At 37.8% G+C, this 24,526-nt stretch overlaps 1 protein-coding gene across 4 annotated transcripts in view; it reads right to left on the reverse strand.

The window, feature by feature from the left end:
* Positions 1–23,724, reverse strand: part of SNX14 (sorting nexin 14) — a 44,641-nt gene extending 20,917 nt beyond the window's left edge. For 2 of the 4 annotated variants that reach the window (XM_056486876.1, XM_056486874.1), the window contains exons 1-15: positions 23,521–23,724; positions 23,316–23,436; positions 22,423–22,496; positions 22,232–22,310; positions 15,780–15,823; positions 11,326–11,413; positions 8,413–8,497; positions 6,004–6,160; positions 5,647–5,722; positions 4,729–4,773; positions 4,564–4,644; positions 4,305–4,419; positions 3,769–3,924; positions 3,357–3,481; positions 2,254–2,312 (exon numbers count right to left, since the gene is read on the reverse strand). In XM_056486876.1, coding sequence (XP_056342851.1) covers positions 2,254–2,312; positions 3,357–3,481; positions 3,769–3,924; positions 4,305–4,419; positions 4,564–4,644; positions 4,729–4,773; positions 5,647–5,722; positions 6,004–6,160; positions 8,413–8,497; positions 11,326–11,413; positions 15,780–15,823; positions 22,232–22,310; positions 22,423–22,496; positions 23,316–23,436; positions 23,521–23,660 — 1,445 coding nt within the window. In that variant the 5' untranslated portion in view covers positions 23,661–23,724. Of the gene's footprint in view, positions 1–2,253; positions 2,313–3,356; positions 3,482–3,768; positions 3,925–4,304; positions 4,420–4,563; positions 4,645–4,728; positions 4,774–5,646; positions 5,723–6,003; positions 6,161–8,412; positions 8,498–11,325; positions 11,414–15,779; positions 15,824–22,231; positions 22,311–22,422; positions 22,500–23,315; positions 23,437–23,520 lie in introns of all 4 variants that reach the window. The other 2 variants (XM_056486875.1, XM_056486873.1) reach the window with 1 other exon arrangement.
* Between the last annotated feature and the right edge of the window lie 802 nt (positions 23,725–24,526).

Here is a 24,526-nt window from a genome sequence, read left to right on the forward strand (position 1 = left end):
AACATTAGGTAAAAAATATCAGTTACAGAGTTAAAACTGATGACAACCACAGCTAGTTATCAAGTTGTCAGAATACCTCAATGTGACTTCTTTACACTCCAGAAACCCTCATCACTGCCCTTCTATTGCCTTAGCTGTTTTCATAGCACATTATTTGTCCTGTCCATCTGCAAAAAGCTATGATTGTTCTGTATAGCTCAAAAGAAGTGATTCTAACAAAAAATTACACAGATGTCATTTCTTCCTACCTTTCCACCTATATTTTCTAGAAACTCTAATTTTCTTGTCTTGCAATAAGGGAAATGTTTCAACACATTACCAGCATGCACGTTCCACTGGGATTTCATACCTACTTCTTGATCTGATTTTTTAACCAGCAGTACCTATGCAATACACACAGTACCCATAGCAAAACACATCAAAAATACGGGAAATAAAACTCATCTCTTTGCACATAATTATTTTCAAGTGGAAGAAATGCTAGAATAAGAAAGAGAAGGCAGGACAAACTATATGGAATATCATCTGGCACAATTCCATGAGATACTTTTATTTTTCCCTACGCCCTTGGCAGTGACTATATACAATTCTGCAGAGGGAAATTCCAAAGCAACAGGCAAACTACTCGCAAGATAGGACCTCTGTTTCATGGAAATAATCACTGAGGCACCACTTCTGGAACACACAGTATCTCATATTGTAAATCAGCATATATACTGAGGGCATTCCAATTGTTCTAAAATGTAAACCAGATACATTTTCAATAATGCTATGGATGCTGTTTGAGAATATGTTGCACCATCCCCCAAAGAAAAATTGTTTATTTTGTAGCCAGAGATGCATTTCAAAAACTCCAGGCAGAAATGGCCTGTAACTTCCTCCTTTCCATTCTCAAAAGCAAAGCACCAAAGAGGTGACCTACATGTTTTTGTATTTTAACTAGATGTAAGAAGTGTATAACAATACTTCCAACCCCTGACATGAATAACTGGGGGGAAGAAACCAGAAGGCAGACTTAAAGGTCTAGGTGAAACCCTGTAGCCATCTTCAACAGCAGATGAAGTGTGTTTAAGGTCACCCTATACAGAGCACTATGGAGGAAAGGAATGCAGTTTGGGCTAGCTGCCTTCATTCCATGCCTCTTTGTTAAGAAACAGAAGCTTACCAGCACCGCTATGAGACAGCACTACACCAAAGCTCCAGTCCTGGATCCACAAAAACTACAAATACTGCATAAAAGATGTCACCAATGGAGACATAATGAAGAAGACAATCATGCCATTTTTGAAGAACACGAGAAAGGAAGAAAAGTATGTGCCAGTAATACAAATCTCACAGTAGGCTGTGAAACAGGAGTTGCTGTCAGGTATAACTCCAATGAAAGCAGAAAAGCTTAAATCTAGAAGAGGACAAGTATCAACATTTTCCACACTATCTTATTTCATGCCAAGAAAGCCTATCCAAATTAAAGACTGTCTCACTGAAGTGTTCCTTCTTTTGGTTAGACCATAAGAGAAATTCAGTTGGGCTAGTCCATGACTGTCAGAGCCATCCAACAAAGTGAAACACAGGAAATTTTGAGACCTCAAGGTTTATCAACCCAGCCCAAGCCCACAGTGGGAGATCACCCATCCCCACCACAGGAGAGGCTCTACTCCTCCACAGGCTGTAAGGAGCTTGAAGAGAGTCTGGATCTCGACCATAAGTAAGGAGCCTGAAGGAGGTCTGGACCATAAATATATGGCCCAAGCCCAGAAACAGGCTTCTGATGCTACACGTCTGCAATGGAGTTGGGGGACAGAAAACACATTTGATCTAGAAGTGGCAAACTCTCCTTGTCACAGTAAGAGGAGATTCCCAACAAATAACCACTGTACCTATCCCTGTAACATCCGAAATCCAAGAAGATAAAGACTGGCACTACTAAAATGGTATTACATATACACAGCCAATTAAATCATGGCTTTATATTCACATTATCTTAATCTCACTGCACAATTTTTTTTCCCTTCACTCTTCTCAAATGCTGAGGTCTAAATCACATTTTAAATTCTTTAATGCAAAATACTTAAAGAGAAGAGACATACTGCTTGCATCTTTAGTATGCCATTTATTCATTTGAAAACAAAAAAGTATAGAGCTAAAAATTTAGTCAAATTAATACCAGGCAATAACAAAATTCCTACAGTTTAATACTTTGATGCTTTTAATTAAAAATCAAAGAAAACCACTTAAAAGTTCTATCATACCTACCTGTTAAACTTCGAATTGCGGGTTGGTGACTCTGCTCCTCTTAAAAGGTGTCTGAAGTACTGTAGCAGACAAATAAGGTATCAAAGAAAACACTGGATTAACTGAGGTAAAGGCTACAGTACAACAACATTGCAAAATTCAGGAAGAGAGAACTGAAAGAAAAGCCAAACTGACCCAATCTAGTAGCTAAACTTTTAATCTGGAAAAGGATAGACCATACAGTAATCAGTACATGAGACTAGGACTACTTATTTAACCTTACATAATCATAAATTAAAACCACAAAGAAATAAAAATTAAATTAAGCACCAAAATCCGTGTCTCCTCCTTGTTAAATAAGTCAAGCATTTGAAGCATGATGGCTATCGTGGGAGAGATAACCATCAAAACCATTTTTGAGAAATGCTTTTTATTAATGCCAAGTAAGGAAAGTACCCACTCCCTGGAAAAATCAATATATTCTGCCTCAAATAAATGCAATAAGCTTAACAACCTGACTTATACAAGAACTTCTGAAAGGAACATGAATTCAGACTCACCCCTGTGATTAAAGTGCATCCTACTAGAAGGCCTTAGATAAAGCCAACCCAATGTGGGGAATTCTTATGGTGGCATTTAGGACCCAATTCATAAAACAATCTTAAATACCTTGTAAATTGCTTTGATCTTCTTGAAAACAAACATCAGATTTTAGCTGCTGGAATGCATAATGCTGAAAAAACCTAAATATGACTTTTGTATCTTTAAATACCTTTATACTTTAAAAGTAAGCAAAGAGACTGCGCTGTACATATATCAGGCAGATTACTTTTGCAACAAATTTGCAATCATAAAAGAAGGGGTGGAGAGGATTTTGTAATAGCTGTGATATACACAAACTGTAGTATTAAAAAAATGAAGCTTTTCTTTTATTCTGTGATGATGTGCTGGACTAGAATGAATTTTGTTTTCCTACTGAGAATGGTCCAGCTCTAGAAAGTCAAGTGAAGTGGAAAATGAAGCCATATTTTTCATTTCCACATACACATGACTACTGTAAATAGCATATCCCAAAAAAATATAATCTTGCTTTTAAGACTACTCTTCACATCCTTCACACTTACCTCATCACTGTGACAGAACATAGGAGTGAAAACATTCTCGAGCAGAGAAAGGACGTGCTCATAAGCCTCAAAAAGACACCGCATAGTTTGAAGTTTCACAACATCCATATATGGACCTTCAGCAACTATTAAAAAAAATTAAAAATTAATAGAGAGAGATATACATACAGGTATGTATGTGGTTCATGTTTTCTTCTGGTCAGTTTGTGACTATTTCACAAGCTCCTCTAAGTTTTACAAATAAAAAATAGAAGTAAATTGACAAAACAAGGATTAAGCACAATATAGCACAGGAATAATTTTTAAAACTGACCAAAAAAAGTTTGACGATATTCAGCAAAATTTTTTTCACTTTATTACAGAATACTGTTTAGAATCCAATGTATATTATTCTTTTCGAATTCCAACTTACTTCTTTGAATCTCTTCCACAATAAAAGGGTCAAATCTGATCTTGTCAATGCTTTCATCCAAACAGTAAGTTTTGTAAATTTTCTGTACTTCATCATGAAGAGACATTTTTTCAGTATCTGATAGTTCCGGTCTCAAAATTCGGTCATTGAATTCCTCTGTGAAGTAAAGGAAAGAAGAAAGCATTTCTTGATCAACTTGGTGAACAAATCACATCTTGAAGCACCCTATATCATTTTCCAGTAGGTAAGTAATTTGCAAAACTTCAAAATTAAAAGAAGCATAAGGCATCAAGATCCTTGGTAATAAGGTAGCTGCCTTCTTATTAACTATAATTCAGATTTGTTCATAAAGTTATTACTAAAAATATATTGCAATTAAAATAAATTATTCCTTGTCACAGTAGGGGTAAATCTATGAGGTTGTTCCTGGCATATGAATGATTTTTCTTCCAAAATTACCCAAATGCAAATTGCAGTTTTCCATTAGAATGATTTCCATATCATCAAGTAACATCAGCACACATTTGTAATCTTACCCACAGTTAGGCAGAACTGCAGCACATGGACAGCCCCTTCCTGTTTCAGGAAGTTCATAAACCGAAATAAAAGGTCTTGCTGATCTCTGATCTCCTTTAGCTCCAGTTTCAGTACCTGAGTAGGTTAAAAATACAGTCAGCCAACTTTCAAACTTTCAGTGAGTACATAAATAATGCAAAGAGTTGTAAAACAAAATCAGCAGGTAAAGTAATACACTTATTGAAAACAGGAAAGGAAGCAAATGTTGCCTTTGCTTACAGACGGTTTTTTATTTCTTGGCTCAGCAAATTTCTGAAGGAATGGAACCAAGGAAGAAGTGGGCTCAGTTGCTATCTCAGGCTGCAAGAAAAAATGACAACTGGGTAAGAAAGCTTCTTTCATGGGTGACCAAAATGCCACTCTTTTAACTTTGTCAGTACTCACTGGACTATCATCAATGAAGATGAGCAGTAAATGGTTGACAGTATCCTGCAAGAAACACAACAAATAAAACTATTATTAAAGAAACTCAACAAAATATATTAAAATAATTTCAATACTATATTATACTCAAGTTTAAACCTGAGTATATGAATACTTTTTAAAAAGAAAAGCCTGGCAATACACATTTGAGAATTGACCTTCAACAGTCTCCTCAAGTTGTTAGAAGTCAGGGAATTTGTGAACACCTGCACAGAAATATTCTTTACCTAGTGGAAGAAAGCCCTCCAAAAATATTTTTAATGTAATGAATGTACTAATGTATACATCTGTATATTACAGATGTAATGAAGTACTAATACTTCCACATTACAGCACTTTCTGTTTGCAGCCAGGCAATGCCTGCATAAGCATTTATTAAATCATTAATTATTCAAAAATCATTTATTAAAGCATCTATTAAAATACATGCATATATAAAAACAAGGATGGCAGTGCTGCTTCAAAAATTTGCAGAATTAAGGGAAAAAATTGATTTCAACACAGCAGCAAAAAAGCTGGTTATTTAGATCCACAGAGCTAGAGTTGAAGTAATCAAGCCCTTTTCAAATGTAGTAATAGTAACTTGTAGATGTTTACACTAGCACAGCATTCTCCCACTTGACAGGAGCTGAAAATCCTTCACTGAAAAATACATTCTTAAGAGATCACACCAATACTGTTATTTTAGTCACTTCTGTGAGTTAATTCACATGAATAAACAAAACAACTGGCCACAAGATTTCTTATTCTTTTATCTAGTCAAAATGCACAGCAAGTAAGTCATTGTGCACAATTTGCTTTACCACATATAGTACATACTTAGTAGGTGAACAGTAATAATGAATAAATTAACATTATTCTTGTGCTCAAAAGTCTTACAGGGTCAGCTAAGAAATCCATTGAGGGAAGGAAAACTGAACCAGGGAGAATCTCTCTAATGAGAAGGGCCAGGGATCTGAAAGGAAAATAAAAGAAAGAAAATAAAAATCCAAAGCAATATTAGACTACATGAACTTCTAAGTGAAGTTTCCAATTCTGTCATATACTATTGGGAAATATTTTTTCGGATTTAATAATACCATAAGCATGCTATCTTACAGACAAATTTAAAAAAAATCATTAAAAAGGGGTAAGAAGAAAGATGACTGTGAATTTCATTCTTTCACTTTCCAAAATTATTGTACTACATAGTATGGAGACACTTTAAAAAAACACAAATCTAAATAATTTATATACCTGCACTCTGTTGACTTTGGGGGCAAAATATAAGGAAAAAGAAGTTCAGTAAGTTTTCTTAAGTAGTGAAGTTCATCTCTTCGGCTTCTCAAAGCAACATGGAGCCCTGGTCCATATTCTTCTAAAGCAGCTTGCTGCAAAAACTCCGCATTTTTTACTGCAAGTGAAAAAACAGGATTACAGAGTTACTTCAGCTTTATCTTACTGGTAAACAAAAGGCAATTGGTTTTCATTTGAGCTAAAAAGTTTGTATTTTTAGTACACATACAATTGCCAAAGGGATAAAATGCTAAAACTTTACAAAAGAACCTTGGCTTAGACTTTGAAGCCTGGCTATTTAAAAAGAAAACCTCACACTGAAGCAAGAATTACTTCACCAAACAATTGCAGTTTGCATAGTATCCAGAATGCTTTCTCATTTATCATTATAGATAAATATATATAAAATAATATAAATATATATTTATATATTGCATTTTATATATATATAAACTAAATTTAAAAACTCAGGATCTGGATTCTCAAAAAAACTGCATCATGCAAAGTCTGCCTCTAATTGCCTTTTTCCTGACCTTCTTCATGATTCCCCCATTTTTTTTGGTCCACAACACAATTTGAAATCAACATAAACTTTTACTCAATCCTGTAGTATCTGTTTCCTGCTTAGAACACTTAAAAACAAACCTGAATGAACATACATTTTAAACACAAAGTAAATCAAGCCAAAACCTGCAGGAAGATCTGCACCATACCGCCTCTTAAATTACAGCGGAATTGAAAGTATATCTCTTTATCAGATTAAAAACTATAGTATTAATTGGAAGCAACAATGTTACATTTCTTCAGATCACTTCAAAGGCAAGAACTGAGCTGTTATAAATCACACCTAGCTGAACTAGCACAGCCTCACGCCAACACCACCACCAGGCATGGTGAGTTACATAATATATTCCTCAGTTACCTTCAAGGTTAAAGTTTATTTCCAGCATATGAGAGAAGCCTGCTGGCTTGGCCTTCACAACCAAAACCCATTAGTGGTATCAGCTGACAGAGAGGATGCAGGAATATATATCACCTGATAAATCTGCCTAGCTGGTGTCACTAAATCCATAGAGAAAGAATGCACCCTCTTGCAACGACAGGTAATGAATTGTAGAAGTGCAAATAGGATTACTAAGAGAAGTAAGAGTAATAAGAGTAGGAGAAAAGGAAATGCCCCCTAAAAGCAATCATTTGAAAAAAGGATTTAGTAAAAAAAAGGAGAAAAGGCTAGGCTCAACCAGCAACCAAAGCAAGGTCTGAAAGCTGCCTCTGAACCATGTATTGTGGTGGCTGCTTTAGCAATGTTTACTAGAAAGTGCTTCTAAAAGTAATTTTCAGCTGCTACTTCACATATCTGCTGCTAGGAAACAAGTCTTTTCCTTTAAAACACCGAGAAAAAATGGCAGTATTTTCAATGCCATGCATTTAAAATATGGTTTTTTACTGCTAAAGAAAAGCATTTCCAACCCCTTGGTAGAAATCAAAGGAAGGATGAAATTTGGCGTAAACAGCACTGCAAGCTTATCTACTATCTTGAAATTGCTGTTATGCCATGAAAGACATCCAACGTGATTACACTATGTCTCATTATCCATCTTAATGATAAACACTACTCACAGGACCAATGGCATGTATTTATGGATATCAAGCAGACATTTGGAGGGAAAGAAGAAAAGTTCATGACTCCAGTTAAAGTAAACATCTACACTTAAAAGTTGAATGAAACCACATTTAGTAGATACAGCACTGTGGAACACAGCCAGTGAAAAGAAATAACAACAGCAAGTGTTTCCAAATATCTCTTCAACATGCAGTTTAAATATAATTTTTACATTAGGCTTGTGAAGATACTCTTACCTTGGATAATAAATATGCTTCTGCTCAAAGTCTCTCCATGGCCTACAAATGTGAATCTAACTTTTCATCATATTACAACTTCACTAATGCAGATTTGAAATCATTCTATCTATAACAGCTAGGAGGTACAGTGCACAGATGTACAAATCCTTTCATCTATAACTGCTCATCTGGAATATAAAGGAAAAACTTCAAGAAGTACTCCTAAATTATCTTTATTGCTCTGAACAGACAAAATCCATACTCATGTTCACCCCTGTACGAAGATAGAAATTTAGTATTTTCATCACAGGGCAAAAAAAAAAATCAAAAAAGAGAATACAAATATGTACTGCAACTTTTTACCTATTTGCCTTTGCAACTACCAGAAGAAACATGCAGCAGGACCTCATTTTCAAAAAAAAAAAGGCCATAAGGATAAAAAGACAAAGCAATTTAATCTCAAATATGCATAAAAGAATATTCATACTTGGTCTTTGAAACTGACAACATATTAAGTCTTGACATTACCTTTTTGCCTGGCCTTGGCTATTACTTCAATGTGTTTCATTGCTGCCTTGAGCATCTTCTTTGTTACAACCGTTGGAATGTCCACCTAAAGAATAATTTCAAAATAAAACCAAATCTGTTCTACTCCCCCCTCAAAATTTATTACAGATAACCATCAAACATAGTAATTTGCTTATATGTTCTGGTTTGAACCATAAAATGAACTATTAACGAACAATCCAAAATTGTCTAGGGTGAGCTGACAGTGTCCTCATTCTTCTGCCAAGGTATACAAGAACATGTAGAACTAAATGCCAGAAACAACACTGTTAACACATTTACTGTCAACTCATTCCCATTATTATCTTTTCATTACAACAAATATAGCAAGGCAGTGTGACTTCCAAGTGACAGTATATGAAGCCCTGTTCTATTGGAAAATTTGGCCACCAACAAAAGTATCAAGTTAACTATGCTCTGCATCTAATACTTGTGTGCCTTAAGATTCTGCAATCGTGTCCACAAGGACTAAAACCATAGAGAAAGCCTCCTACGCACAGGCAGAAAAAATGTCACCCCTCAGGTGATAGCAGAATCAAAAGAGAATTTGAGTTACAGAGTCCAAAGACTATTAGACAAGGAAAGAGACAATGCAATTGCAAAGGCCACCAGAGCTGAGAGAAAAGTTGGTGTTTTTTATTCAACTGTACAAGGAGAATATTATTTATTCCTTCACACTCCCTTGTAATATTTGAGGTGCACAGCTATGACCTGACCTGGCCACGCTGACAAGCCAGTACATAACATAAACACAAGGTCAGCTCCTAATTACAAGCACGAAAGGGCAACCTTCTGCTTATCAATGGGAAAACTTTTGTGCCTCACATTCCAACAGCAATTTCTAGAAACTAAGGGTTTCCTATGGCACACAAGGATAGTGCAGTGCTTCTTCCCAAAGAGCACAGCCAACAAATTGTTATCAACACTGCAGCAGACACTGTGAACTTTTGTCAAAAACTTCAGTCAGGTGCAGGGTTATCTGTATCACACTGTAAAAAGGTGTGGTATACCTTCCCTTTCCCTTCAAAATCCCTAACTGATGCAGAATTGGCCATAGCAAGGAAAATCCAGATTTGAAGTATTTCAGCATACATTTAAGAGTTGACTGGCTTGAAGTGCTTGTAACTTCATTCAACAACCATGCTTCAACCTATGCAGCTTTAAACAGAAAACAAAAGAATTCTTTTTTTAAAGCAATTTGCCATTTTAAGTCCCAATGCAAAAGTAGAATATTCTTTGGCAAAAAATATAAAGATACAATAAAAAAATTTAAAAATAGCCTGTGTTTTCTTACACAATTCTTTCTCAATTTAAACATTTTATCTCTATTAGCTAGAACTATAGCTTTCAAGCATTTAAACTAAATCCAAAACAGAGCACAGCTGCTTGGCAAAGTTATACAACTATTTTGTTTGCCAACTGATGACAATGATGAATTTCTCCTCAACACATGCATTTCTGTGATGAACATTATTTTGTAGGTCCCCTGATAGTGCTTAATATTGGTACATCTCAGGTGTTTGTTGCACATATTGCCTACCCAGAGAACTGAAGATACTGCATTTAAATCCTCACTGTCAAAGGCAGAGATGGTAATTAACCCTCTGCTTCAAGATGCTGTGACTCACTTGAGATATCCCAGTTAATGCCCTATTACATGATCCATACAAGAGACATGGACAATGAATCCATGAACAATGCAACTAACACCAGCATGTATCAAAACTCCAAATTAAATTTAAAGACCTTGGTCTAGATTTTCACTTTGAAGCTTTACTCCACTTTCACACCTCCATACAATGTCTGTGCTACATGGACATTTCCTAATCTCCCCCCACGTTCACTTTAAGAAGCAACATTTAGAGTAAACAAGTTATCTGGATTTGCCATGTAAGAAGGAGAGAATCAAGCTGTTAATAAGTCATGACAGGACACATGTTCAACTTGTAGCTCAGAAAATATTGCTGTTAGCAAGGAGGGCGGGAAAAAACACACAGTTATGGCAGTGGCTCCAAAAGAGAGGCCAGCACTGACTAATTCTGGAAATTGAGTTAGCAATGCTTTCTGCTTAGAACTGCCAGAAAGTTAGAAGCAGTTCCTGTGAAGCAGGCTTGAATCACTTTAGCAGGAAAGAGCTGTGGTGCTAAAAAGAAAGCACATACAAAAAAAGTATGGGCTAATAGATTAAACACAACAAATAAAAACTTTTTATCTTCAGCACTCAAACTGCTCCTGAAGAATTGCATTAATACAAGAACCACATCTGTTTTAATTCTTACAGTAACCTGGTCACCTAATGACAGTCTATTCTTTACAGACAATGTAAGAGCATTTACATTCTTTGCATTTTAAGAAGACAAGCCAGCAGAAGCTATAACACAGGTCACCATTTTCAAACAGATCTTTTACAGTAATTCTCAAAATGGTTTCCACTTGGATTAAGTAAGCAAAAGACAGCTAAAAGACCTGAAGGTTTTAATAATGCCTTGCACTGGTGTAAAAAGTATATCCATTTGCAAGAATTGGGGAAAGGTTTGAGTTACAAAGGATCTATACAGACCACTTATTCCAATTCCCTGCCATGGCAAGGACATCTTTCACTAGAACAGGTTGCTCAAAGCCATATCCAACATGATGCTGAACACTTACAGTGATGAATCTTCACAGATGGTTTACAACTAGGAAGGGGACATGCTCCAGAAGGATGGGGCAGATACCACAGAGCAGTAATTCAGATGGTTAGAAATAACCTGCACTGTAAGGCTGACTTTGGGATCATAATTAAAAAAAAAAAAAAATATCAAGAACTCACTAGATATGGATATCAATTACTTCTGATAGAAAACCAACACTAATACCTTTAAGCCACCTTACCTTATGAATTCTCCGAACTAAGACAGATGCAAAAAACCGTAGTGTCCCTCTCAGTTCATCCACTGAGGACTCATCATCAGTAATATTTCTGCAGTGTTTCAAAGCATGGCATAGGAGAAAGCAGAATAAAATACATTTCCATTAATCCAACCACAATACATTTGGCACTATTAAGCACGTAAGAATAAGAACATTCAGCAATGACACTTCAGCTGGAATGAATTTGCATGATTTTGACTGAGTAAAATCTAACCCAGTTTCTACATATGGAAGCATATCTTAACTCATTGGTATAAAGGAAACTGAAATTATTTAAAGTGGCTTCTGCTTGGAAGCAAAGAAAAATTTAAATAGATTTCCAAATCGCTATGTCGAAATATCATGCAAACTCTTAATCTGGTTTGCCAGTTTCCATCTGCTGCAATAAAATATGTTCACTGAAAACTCACAGTAAAAATCATTAAACCTGATTCAGGGAGAAAAATCCCTAACTCTGCAACTTTTTTGGAAAACTGAACGAAAACAAGAACTACACAAAGTATTAGATGAAGAAACTGCAACTAAACTGAGTGGAAAAAAAGATCATGATGCCAGCATTGTACAAAATGCAGGTGAAAAGCAAAAATCTACCAGTCATTAATATGAACTCTAGAGCATGATTAATATATTGGTAAAACTGAAGCATAACAGCTGAAGAATGATAAAACAAAGGAAGCTGCATTCAGTTTTACCTAATGATGATATGCAAGAGTCATCACACTTTTTGGTGAAAAATGAGTGCAGTAAGTAGAAATATTACTTGCTTTATAAAAGAACACTACAGGCAAGAACAGGACATTTAAAAATAATAAAAAAATAATGCATAAAACATTTTACATAATTCAGCATTCAACTTTTAAAGAAATTTTAGCCTGGGTTATAGAATATTCAAAGGCATGTTGATGATGAACAATCAGGTACAGATACTAGAAGTACCAGAGACCTGAGAGTCAAAGTATGTAACTAACTGCATGAAAAAAAAAAACCTCAAAGAAAGCAGGCTGGCACAAGAAACACAACCATCCTCCCAACAGCTAATCACATGCAGATAAGAAGAACACTGTAGGGGAAGTTTGGTTTAAGATCAGCAGCTGACATTTTATAAGCAATATGGTTAGAAAATACCCACATTGTCAAAGGGATTAGCATTGCCAAGGGATTAGCAAACAAACTGTATTATGATATTACTATCATTTGACAGACAACAAGATACATGAAGTAATTTGGACCAAGAAGTTATTATTTTATTGACACTTGGATAACCAGTATCTTGGCTAGCTCTACTTGGACACAACTTTATGCCACATATTCTCACAACAGATTTGCAAAGACATTCTTTTAATCACCAGCAGACTGAAGACTGGTGAAAAAAACATCATGAACCTGTAAAATGTCAAATCTCCAGTGACACACGGGAAAGTCCAAATAACCCTCTTGGAAACATTTTAAAAGCTGCCTGTGCTTTCCCAGAACTTTAGGAATATTAACTGTAAACAGTTATGAGTCTAATGTCTCAAAGGAGATACACCCAATTGCTATCGCACGCAAAGTCTTATGGGATCCACTGATAAATGAAAATCATATACAAATAACAAAGTGATATTCTTCCTCTGTGCGTCAATTATTCTTACAAAACTTGGCTAACTCCTTTCAAAAAGACGTAGAAAAGAAGTCACAAGCTTATAAAAATGTAAAGCTATAGTTTGCAACTCAACAAAAATCCTGAATTTTTCTTGCATTACTTGCATTTAAAATAGAAGCAGCTCCATATGTGAAAACATTGTGTTTAGCCACCATAAAAGAAAAATTTTTTCATAGCTATGTACTACAAAATTGTGATAATTACTGAATTCTGTCCTAATCTGAGAGAACTGGAGTTGCAGCACCATCAATGACCAAAAATATTTAGTAAGCTCAGAGTGACCCATTCAAACTTTAAACTCAATTTAAAATGAGGTTGGTATAACCAAGGTATTACATAGTTTTGCTGTACACCATAAGCAATAGACTCAGACCTGTGTTTTGTGGAATTATTTATAGCTATGCTATATTCTTCTCAGATAGTTGAAAAAAAGGATGTTAATAAAACCAGCATAAATACACTGAATAATAAAATAATAAAAAAAAAGTACATAGGTATAACGATCTATTTCAGTAGAGTTCACTGGATTTTAAGAACTAATCCTCATTCCAAATTTAGAACCTGCTTAAATTTTAACCTACTAATAAAATATAAGAAATTCTTATCCAATTTGTTAATGAAACAAATATAAACCAGCTTTTATCTGGTTATAGCACTTTTATTCCTAAGCATAAAATCAGTGAATTTAACTTGCAACATTAAACTTCCCTGGCTTCTGAGGTAACATTAATGACCATGACAGCATCAGCTGGCACAGCACACAAAACAAAAAAACAATTAAAAAAAAAAACAAAAACGGTAGCTTCTGCACAAAATCCATTCACGTGAAAGGCAGAGCAGCTAGCATAAGGAATTATGGCCAAACCTTTCTTTGCAAAGGAATGTAGCCAACCGTTTTACCAGCCTGTCAAGCATGAATTGCCTGCTAGTGCTTAGCCAGCCACACTGCCAAATAAGGACAGCGTGGATGCAAAGGCTCTGGGAAGAACTAACCAGAGTGAGGTTTATTTGCTCAGAAAGCAAACATGTCCTGAATGCAAGAATCCTCTCTCCCAGGTGATGTGAGCTTTGCCAACAGTGCAGTTACAGCTAGAGTAGGAAAGGTCAAAACTGACATGCTCTACAAGCCAGTTCTCAGATATGGCACACAGACACAGTTCAGGTCTCCCTGCACAACCCCTGCTGGAAACACCTGAATGTCTCGACTAAATAGGATCAGATCTGACACCACTACTGTTTAACTGAAACCAGTAAGCCTTTCAGGACCAAGTTGTTTCCTTTAGAATTAAATGGACATCACTGCACTCACTGTAGGTCACTGAACTCCCAGTATTTCAGATTCACTGAAAGCTTGTTGGATCTGATCAGTACAGTGTGAATTTACAGAACTAGTTCAAAATCCAGAGATGCAGCCATGCAGAACTGAGGACAGGGCAGGAACACCTATACTGCTCACCAGGGGGCAAGATGGAGCAGAATGTATGCTGGTTGGCTTCATACCAAGTATACTTTACACTGCTTTTCTAACTGTATATTATATATATAGTGAATTATTATCCCCACCAGATGATGTATTCCTGACTTCCACTGCTTTGGATGTCAGAGAGGTAAGTAATTGGTAGAAGTCAAGTTTCCTTGTCAGTCCATAACAAAGACATTGAAGACATCTTCCACCAGCCAAGAAAAAACTCTTTTCCAATCATGCAATATAGGAGATGCTTGTCTTACATTTGTTACTTTATCAACAACTCAATAGAACATGCTCTAGTTTTCTGTATTTGAAAGTTTAAACCTTGAGGTTTCCAACTTGCGTTCACAACGCGTGGTGCTAAAGCTCCCTCTGCTGTTTGCATCAGCAGTGAAGTTTTACATTTCAGCATATTCAAAACACAAAGTTAGAGGTGAGACATGCAGGTATTGGCCACAATCAAGAACCCAAGAGGCAAAGAAGTCTGAACAGTCGATTTTAAACCCCAGAGACAGAAAAAAATCCAAACGACACAGAGTGAAAATAAAAGAAAGCATACTTCTTTTTTTAGGACAAATTAAACATTTCCAACCAATGAAAAAGTCAAATTCAGAATAAAGGAAAGATGATGTTTTAACACATTACTGCCAGCATTACCAGATAGAAATATTATATTATGTTCTTACAAAGTATTGCAAAACACTAGTTAATATATAAAATTATGAGGAAAATAGCACAAGATAAAAAACACAGAAAAAAATAAACAGCCATAGTCTTTTCTTTATTCACTAATTTAGTTATTTACACAGTACTATTCTGTTCAGTGTAATGTAATCACCAACAGTCTTAGAAGTCAAAAAATTATGAGATGATCTCCAATAAGTTGGCCATATATATTTGAAATACCTTTTCTTTAAAACCCTGCAAAGTTACTTATTTATTTTTTAAAGCAATGTGATAGATCAGTATGCTTCTAATCTGGAAGTAAATCTCAGAGGAAGCGACAGGTTTCAATCTGTATTTACTTCCAAGTAAGAATTATCATAGAATGGACATATTAAAATAGACAATCTAAAAGTGTTTTAGAACGAAATCCAAATTTCAGAATCACCTCTATTATAACTAAACTATTAAAAGATCTGTACTGCTCTGCTAAGAGACAATAAAACAATGATTTGTAGCACCCAAAAGTATGCCTTATCTTTCACTAAGGAAACAAATGCTTATTTACAGGTGACAACTTCTTAAACAGGTTGACAGGTATCTGTGATATTAAAACCAGCAACTTTTAGGTAAAGCTCATACCTGTACCATGGATAAATAAAGTTTTCCAGCACCAACTCAAGCACCTGCGCAGAACAAAGACAACCATGTTAAAAAATAAAGAGGTTACTACAAATCCCTGTTGAAGTGTTAACATCACAAACACCTTCCAAAACCCACAGGACATAATTCATACATCATAAAACATAAAAATGTGCAAGTTGTGATCCTGTTGCTAGATCAACCATTTTGCATCATCAGTACCTTGGGCAAGCAACAGCAAAGTGATCATCAGACATCAACAAGAAACATCTGCCACATGTACTATCAGTAACATGAAGCAGAGTGCCATGGCCACTGTCAGGCAAATGCTATAAAAAATGTAATCTTATCTTAAACAGCCCATCTCTAATTTTTCAGATCAGTCCCTGCTCTTTTCTGACATAGCACAGAGTGTCCCACAGGCACAGTTACACACTACACTTACACACATCTCCACTCTTTTCCACCCAAACCTCCACCTTCAAGGTGGGACAGTCAATCCTGTATGCTCACCACTCTCAAAGAAAGCAAAAGAAGTAATAAAAAGCAATTCCTATGAAAGCCATCTGTAACAAGAAAGGAGACAGAAGGATAACTTTATCTTAAGATACCTCCTTCTTCACTATAGCCCCAAGATATCACCCATACTACCTTCTCCCACTGCAACCTATCCCTTAATTTGAATCAGTGTTTTAGAGATCAGTTTGTCCCCAGCAGCATCAATGCTGATGAGAGTAGTAACACAGAATACATGTGTTGCTTTGTGAGGTTGCTTTGCCATGTTCTGTCAAAGGAAAGGTTTTTCAAAGCCACTGTATACACAGAAAAATGTGGAGTCTGTTTGAAAGGAAAGCTGAATGTAACAGCTGACACACAAGTGTCATTCATGAGAATAAGTGTTTCTCTTCTTACAAGATCTGCTGCTGCACTCATTCACACAGTATGCACTGCAAGAACTCAAGACTTACTAAATTTATACTATCTTTAGGGTACTACATGCCTCTGCTCCTGTCTTGATTATAAAAGTATACTCAAAAAACACACATGGCCTTTTTAATTCTTCTCACCTCTTCAGACCTGAGCAGCTCATGAATTTTTCTGTCTTCACTATTAAGAGCATCGCCTACTCAGATTTGATAAGATATTTTCTCTTTTCCAGTTGTTCCACTTCAGTGACTTCCCCTCTCTCTAAAGAGATGTTTTGCAGCTTGGGGTACCTTTAGATGTCCATGTTATGGACCACACAAAGCCATCAATGTCTTTTCTCCTACTCTTATGTGCTACAGCAGTAATAGATCTTGAAACTGTAATCATGTTAATGATGGACCAGTAAGCTAAGTGTTGTATCATGTTGTCCTGTGTCATCCCCACTCTCCAATCTCATATTTCCATTTATAAGCAGGGTGGAAGGGTGAGGGAAATGACAACAGATGCTTCAATTCCCAGCCTAGAAGAGATTAAGAAATTCCAGAGAACCTTCTATGGAAGTCAATCTTCAGACAACAGAAAGGAGATCACATCCAGCTCCAGTCAGCCATTGTCCTTAAGAGCATACATTAGACTACTTAAACCAATTTCTCTGATGCCTTCCATAGCACTATCACTACATGAGCCACCAATTTACTCCAAAGAAATCTCAGTCTCACAGGTACTGGGACATTTTTGTTCATGTGGAGTTTCTAACAAAATAAACCTCTTTCAATGCTCAAAGTGCACTCTTCAGAAGAAATGCCTTACACAAAGCTTGCAAAAAATCCATCTGTCTGTTAAAAGAGCCCTTTTCCTTCTTCCTCCACTTTTGCTCTGTGCCTCCCCATTGGGAGCAACAGCAGCAGAGCATCTTCTGTTTGGAGTGGAAAGTGAACTTGCACAGCCTTCAAGCACAGGACAGTGTATTCAAAGGGAATACAATGAACTCTTGAAACAGCTTTCTTCATTTATGACTATTACTTCTGAACTGAAAGCTTGTCTATCAAGCTTTCCATGAATGTGCCACTACAATTCAGTACATCAGATGCTAACATAACTTACTGGCCCCCTCTCCCTCTACAGTCCTATACAGAGGCCCCTGAAGGCACTAGAAGAATTGTTTCAAAGAGTGAGAGATCTGATCCTTACTGTTACCTAAGCAAAACACACAAGGTTCTGACATTCATCTTCCCACCGTTATTAAATAAGCAAGAAAAGTAAAAAGAAGTGCGAGACCTGATGACCCTTCCCACTCAAGTGTGAGTCTTTTCAAGACTTCAAGACTTTTCAAGATGTCTCCTTCAGATTCATCCCATGTGGTAGTAACTGTGCAAGCTGAATCATTTCACAGACTAGCCAGTGTTTCTCTTCCACAGCCACACTGTAAGAGCAAGCTTTATGGTACTGCTTCCACAGAACACCGCAGATAATCTCACTAGACAAAAACACAGAGACAGCATGCACAGAGACAGACTAACTCAAAATGCACTTTCCACTGGCGTCCACTTATCACTAGTCAAGATATCAGAAGGCAGGCAGGACACATTCTACTAGGATTCAGGTTATCTATATAGACCTAATCAAAAATATGTGGACACAGAAAGAAGCTCCTGCTTGCAAATTAATTAAACACATGGCATGGCAGAGGCAGCTAAGTATGATGCTCCATTCCACCGAGGTGCTGTACAGAAGTTAAGGCAGAGCTACTGTGTAAAGTCATCCCTACTACAAAAATAGAAGCACTCAAGAAGTAATAAGCCATTGACTGCCACTAACTGGATATGCTGCTCATACTGTTTTCCTTTGAACCCTAGCAGCATTCAGACTGTGTCAGTGCAATTCTACTGGACAGAAGAAAATCTGCCACGTCATCCACTGCACTTTCATGAAGTACTGGGGAAGTAGGATATGTGTACCCACTTCCACTTTAGCAACAACAAAAATATTATTCAGGCTCAATTGCTCACACTTCACACATGCCAGTAAGTTAGATGGGACACTTCAAAGAATGACAGCTAATAATAAGCCATTTCCTTGGTTGTAAAGTATTCTGTAGTTTGAAATACAAATGATGAGTCATTTCATTTAAAGTTTACCTATTTTTTCAAGCATTTTCTAAAACGACTGGTTTTACTATGCGTGGGCAGCTTTGAATTGAAAAGAGATTACAAGTGTAAAACTAAATGCAGCAGGTAGCAATATAAGCAGCAGCTAAATAAAAAGAAAAATAAATAAATAAATAAATAAATAAATAAAAAGGGAAAGAAATTATTTTCTAGCATACACTGCAAGCTAGTCAGTCTGCTGCTGAGACAAGCTTTTTGGGGACTGCCACACAACTGACCCAATTGTCAGAAGGAGGAATGCAGAGATGAGTGATGACTGAGTCAGTAGTAGGTCAGAACTACCAGGCCCAATCAGAACAGAAAGGAGCAAGGATTTGATACATAAACCACAATAACAATTATAAAGCCTTAAAAGACAGCACAACCTGACAGCTGGGGCCACTTCCTGGGGGTAGAACAAGCTATTCCAATAAGAAAGCATACAGTCCATGTGATACTGTAAGAGTTCAGGACTTCCAAAGAGCACATTTGGCAATAACTGATTTCTTGTCATGCATTTGTCTACTTCTTGCTTTTGGAAAAGAAAAAAAATTCTAGTCCCATAGTCAAGAATCTGAGAAGAATTAAAAAAAAAAAAAGTGAGATCAAAAGACAGCAGCACCTTGATCCAGCAAGACATTTTTTTCACAATGCTGTTAAAGAGTAGCTGAGCAGCTTTCCACAGATTTGACTTGGAATCATCCCTCACACAGCAAAAATGAAATTGTAGAGAGAAAGATGAATTCATCAACATTTGTGGATTATACACACTGTAAAACTGACCAACTGATATGTCCTAGTTCAAAAAGAAAGAAAACATTGAAGAAACAAACAATGCAAAATGGATTAGAAACTGGAAACAAAATTATACTTAGGCCACTGCCTTATATTTGTGCAGGATACAGCCCAAATTATAAAATACTGATGGATGTATGGTTGAGACAGTTTAGTGTTCAGTTATAATAACAAACATAAACGTGAGGAGGAACGTCCAGGCACAGGTTTTGTTATTCTTCTAAACCATGCACAGCAGCTGAATAGACTAAAATAAGGCTGCAAAAGATTAAGAATTTGCAAAGCTTTTGCAAAGAATTTGCATCATCACAATCCAAGAAAGAAAAATCCATACTTGTGAGGAAAACTTGGATTTTTTCTGATTTGAGTGTGCATTAAATTATTCTGAAAGCACTTGGAAACACAAGCTTAAAGGCTATACACCTGGTTCAAATTAGAAACATTTGGAAATGAGAATATTGCCAAAATTCTTCAAGCTGCAAAAAAATAACTAGAAAAATTAAAACATAATAAAAAAATCCAAAATTATTCCAAGTATTTGAAGAAACTGCATTTTAGAAACAGGCTACACTCCGCACTCCTTTAGAATCTAATTAACCTTAATTCAGTTCACACTGTATCAGCTTCTCTCTAATGTATGGCTAACCCACAAAAGAAAATAAGAGCAGTCTCTCCTTCCAACCTGAAGCAGGCTATCCAATTCCAGGCCAGCATTACATGCTGCATCCTCAGAGCAGATGGTCAAGAGGAATATGGTGTGGTCACAGAGGCCCCTGCTACCCTTTCAACCAGTACAGAACAGATGCAATGAGGAGCCATGCAATGAGGTTTCTCATCCTAAATAGTATCTGTCCAACACAGGTGAAAAAGGTGGCTCAGACTACTTGTTTGGGTCCATTGAGGAGGGTGACCCTGGCTCGCTGCCCTGGTTCTTCCTTCTAGTTAAGTATACAAAGGAGGTAAAGGAATGAGAGGCATGGGCATGGATACATAAAACTCATATCTGCAGTGCTAAATAAAGCAGGGCCTGGGACGTGCCACTGAAGTGAAAAGTAACAGCAAAGAAGAAAAGCCAAACAAGAAAATTTCCAGTTTTTACAACATTCTTGAGTAGACTGCCACACTTACCTGGTACCCCAAATGCTAAAAAAATTAAATGCACAGAAGCATTTATTTTACATTCTATTATTAACACAAGAGTCTATTGAAATTCTATTCAGCAATATTGTCATTTTAATACACCTAAACTTATTTTAAAAAGTAGATTAAGTAATCTTAAGAGAATAATTGTTAAAGAATAATTACTTCTGAAATCACAGAAGAAGTCACTTCATTCAACTAAAGGAAGTCAACACCTGCTCTTTTATAAAAACATTCCTCAACTGTCCATGTCTTCCTTAAGGTTTTCATTCTCCTCCCACTCCTGCAGTGGGTCATGTCTAGGACTACATCTCACAGAGCTGAACTAAAGTGTTAGCTTATACCACAGACACTCATGGCTTTGACTTCACACACCATGCTGTTAATTGCAAAGAACTGACATACAAAAAATCCTCTCACTTCTGCCATGCCAGTCATTCATCCATCTATCACAGAACTCCAAAGCTGGAATTCTAAATAAATTAATATTAATCTACCTATGTGCTTGTGTACTTTCCTAGCTTCAAAAAACACAAGATTTATCTGTTTAGCTCCCAATACATTTCATTGATTACTAATCAAGGAAATAAACAAAACCCCAAGCCCAAAGAAAAATTGCTCTTCAAACAGCTCTTTTTAAAAGAGATTAGAACAAAACAAAATTCCTGATTTACAGTCTTACTTAAAAAGATATATATGTTATTCTTCCTTGAGTAAATTCAGCAATTTCTTTTTTAGACAGATTTTGTTACAGCTTTGTCCGATGATTTTAAACAGATTCACGGAATGGTTTGGGTTGGAAGGGACCTTAAAGATCATCTAGTTCCAACCCACTGCCATGGGCAGCGACACCTTCCACTTGGCCTTAAACACTTCCACAGATAGGGCAACCAAAGGTTTTCTAGGCAACCTGTTCCAGCACCTCACCACACTCACAATAAAGCACTTCTTAATATCTAATCTAAACACACTCTACCAGTTTGAATCCATTCCCCTTTGTTTTCCCCCATGCTCTTGTAGTAGTCTTTTCATCATTCCTGTAGGCTCCCTACCATCAAATTATCATCTTCATTACAGAACTTTTGTAATTAGAGCAAATTATCTTTCACCATCAACTCCAAGAAACTAAGCAGGCTGAAATCCTTAACTTTTTAAGACTCAGACATGTTCACTTGTAACTGTTATTTCCATTATTCTTCCCAATTTACACAGACACTTCTATGTTCTAGGTGCACTGCTACCTAGCAGTCCTTGTTTAAAAGCAGGCCACCTCTGCTCCCTGCTCCCAGCAAACACTCTTTTGATTTGACTTTTACCTGAACAAGCTAAAATACCTGCAAGGTACATCTGAACCATTTACTGAACCAGAAGCAAAAAGTTTCAAAGACACGTAATAAAAACCCACTGAATTTTAATGTACTAAAGAAACAGTGCACCAATTACCTCCGAAAGTGATGCATCCACCTTGGAAGGCACTTTCAGATCCAGCCATGGCTGATAGTTTTCCAGAAGCAAAGTAGGTCTGTAGGAGAGCAGGGAGAAGTCTATGTAACAATGTGCAGCTGATGGTTTCCTACTGTGATGTGTAAAATGACAACAGCACTGAGCCTACCAGTGCCACATTTGTAATTTACCTGTGCCTCTTGCACTTGACCTTGCCACATACAGCACAACTGTGACCCTGGGGAAACAGCTCCGGCAATTCCAACTGCTAAGAGATTTGGACAAGTTTACATTCTTCAAAATGATGACTCTATTAATATACCAACATATTTGTCAATTCCCTTTTAGAGCATGCTACTACAGAGAACTAAATAAAGATAAACTTGTTTCTCCAGCAGGGAAGCAAGGTAACAAGGCATGGTATGAAAAACAACTCAACCAAAAATTGCTTCTGCTGAAACAAACCAAGGACACAGATATCCTTTCACATCTCCACTCATCTCCCTCCACATTAATCAGTCTAGTAACAGACCAGATGGTTTCTCTGCCTTGCTCGTAGCATTGAACTATTGCAACTATACCTTTTTAGCCCTATGAAATTCTACATTGAATTGTTTTAAGTTAGAAATGAGCAATTTGCTTTGAGAATATTTTTCGCTTTGAAGTGCAGTACTGCTTAAAGAATTTTGATTACAGTGAGCAAAGGAAACTCATCACTGGCCTGCCAAAAGGAGGGCATCTTTAGAAAAGAAAAAGCCCCATTAAAGGAGCAAACAACATAGTTTCTCTGCCTGCTACTCAAACACTCAAAATGTACAATGAGGGAAGCAGGAAACAACATCCATGGACACTGCAAGATCCGGCCTTGCAGCCATACGTGGATTTGATGGGACTATGCAGAAACACATGAAAAATTCTGTCTTAATCATCACCTATTTGCCACAAACACCTGTCAGTAGGAGTGTATGAGCTGTACTGACATCCTGTATTTCTGAAAGAAGCTAGGATTAGACTAGAATTGCTACTCCATATATATTCTTATCATATTTAAAGAAAGCACAAGACTCTTGACAGGCATATTTACCTTGGGTTTATATTCTATTGTGAACAGAATATTGGGCAGGAGGGAGTCCGGTCCCAAGGAACAGTAGAAGGTGACGACCCCAGCCACGAACGACCAGAAGATCATCAAAATATGAAGATACCTTTACAAACACACGGGAAGGAAAAGGCGCTGCGTGAGAAGGCGCAGCGCCGGCCGCGCCCGGCTCCCCCGCCCGCCCGGTTACCGGTTGAGGAGGAGGGTGGCGGTGCCCAGCGCCAGCAGCAGGCAGCAGGAGAGCGGGTACTGGCGGCAGGTCTCCCGCAGCCCCTCGGCGCCCCGCAGCCGCCGCAGCAGCCGCCGCCCGGCCGCCCGCACCCCGCCCATGGCGGCCGCTGCCCGCGCCGGCCGGGCCGAGGCGGCGCCGCTTCCGCTGCCGGCGCGCGCTGATGGCGGCGGCGCCCCGGCCGCGTCAGGCCCGCCCGCCTCAGGGGCAGCGCCGCGCCGGGAGGAGGAGCGGCGCCGCCCGGGCCGCCTCAGGGGCAGCGCCGCGCCGGGAGGAGGAGCGGTGCCGCCCGGGCCGCCTCAGGGGCCGGGCCGCGCCGCACCGGGAGGAGGAGGAGGAGCGGGTGCCGGCCCGGCCGCGTCAGCCCGCCCGCCTCAGGGGCCGGGCCACGCCGCGCAGGGAGCAGGAGGAGGAGCGGCTGCCGGCCCGACCGCGAGCTGCGGCCCTGCAGCCGCCTCTGCAGCTGTGCTGTGTCACGTAGCGCGCTAAGCACTCCAAATAGAAGGGCTCTGATGACAGCGAGCTTACCTAGTTATAAATACTTGGGCTCTGGACAACAAGGGGTTCCCAGCGCCAAGCAGCCAGAAAGTGCTACGTCTGATTAAATGCTCTATATTTGGACTATGACTGAACTAAATCATTCAGCGACTGGGACACTAAAACCCTATAAACACCACTCAAAGCTTCGTAATTGGCTGTAAAGAAAAGGCATGGGGTAGGAAATGTAACAAGACCCCAGCTTAACATCAGTAAGTATACAAGAGTAAGACATTGAAAAGAGAAGAATTCTAGAATGTAGTTTATTGCTAGAGAGAAGAATTTAAAGCCAACTTCACACGGATAACACCCTCAGTTCCACTGTAAGCCACAAGCTTTCAAACCACTGGAGTGCTTTCAGGTGCTCTGTAGTTACTCAGTCTTACGAAACTCAAGGCTCTGTTAATAAGACACTGCTGGTTGTGGGTGT

Source organism: Oenanthe melanoleuca, chromosome 3, assembly GCF_029582105.1.
Source record: "Oenanthe melanoleuca isolate GR-GAL-2019-014 chromosome 3, OMel1.0, whole genome shotgun sequence".
In the NCBI taxonomy this organism is placed as follows: Eukaryota; Metazoa; Chordata; class Aves; order Passeriformes; family Muscicapidae; genus Oenanthe; species Oenanthe melanoleuca.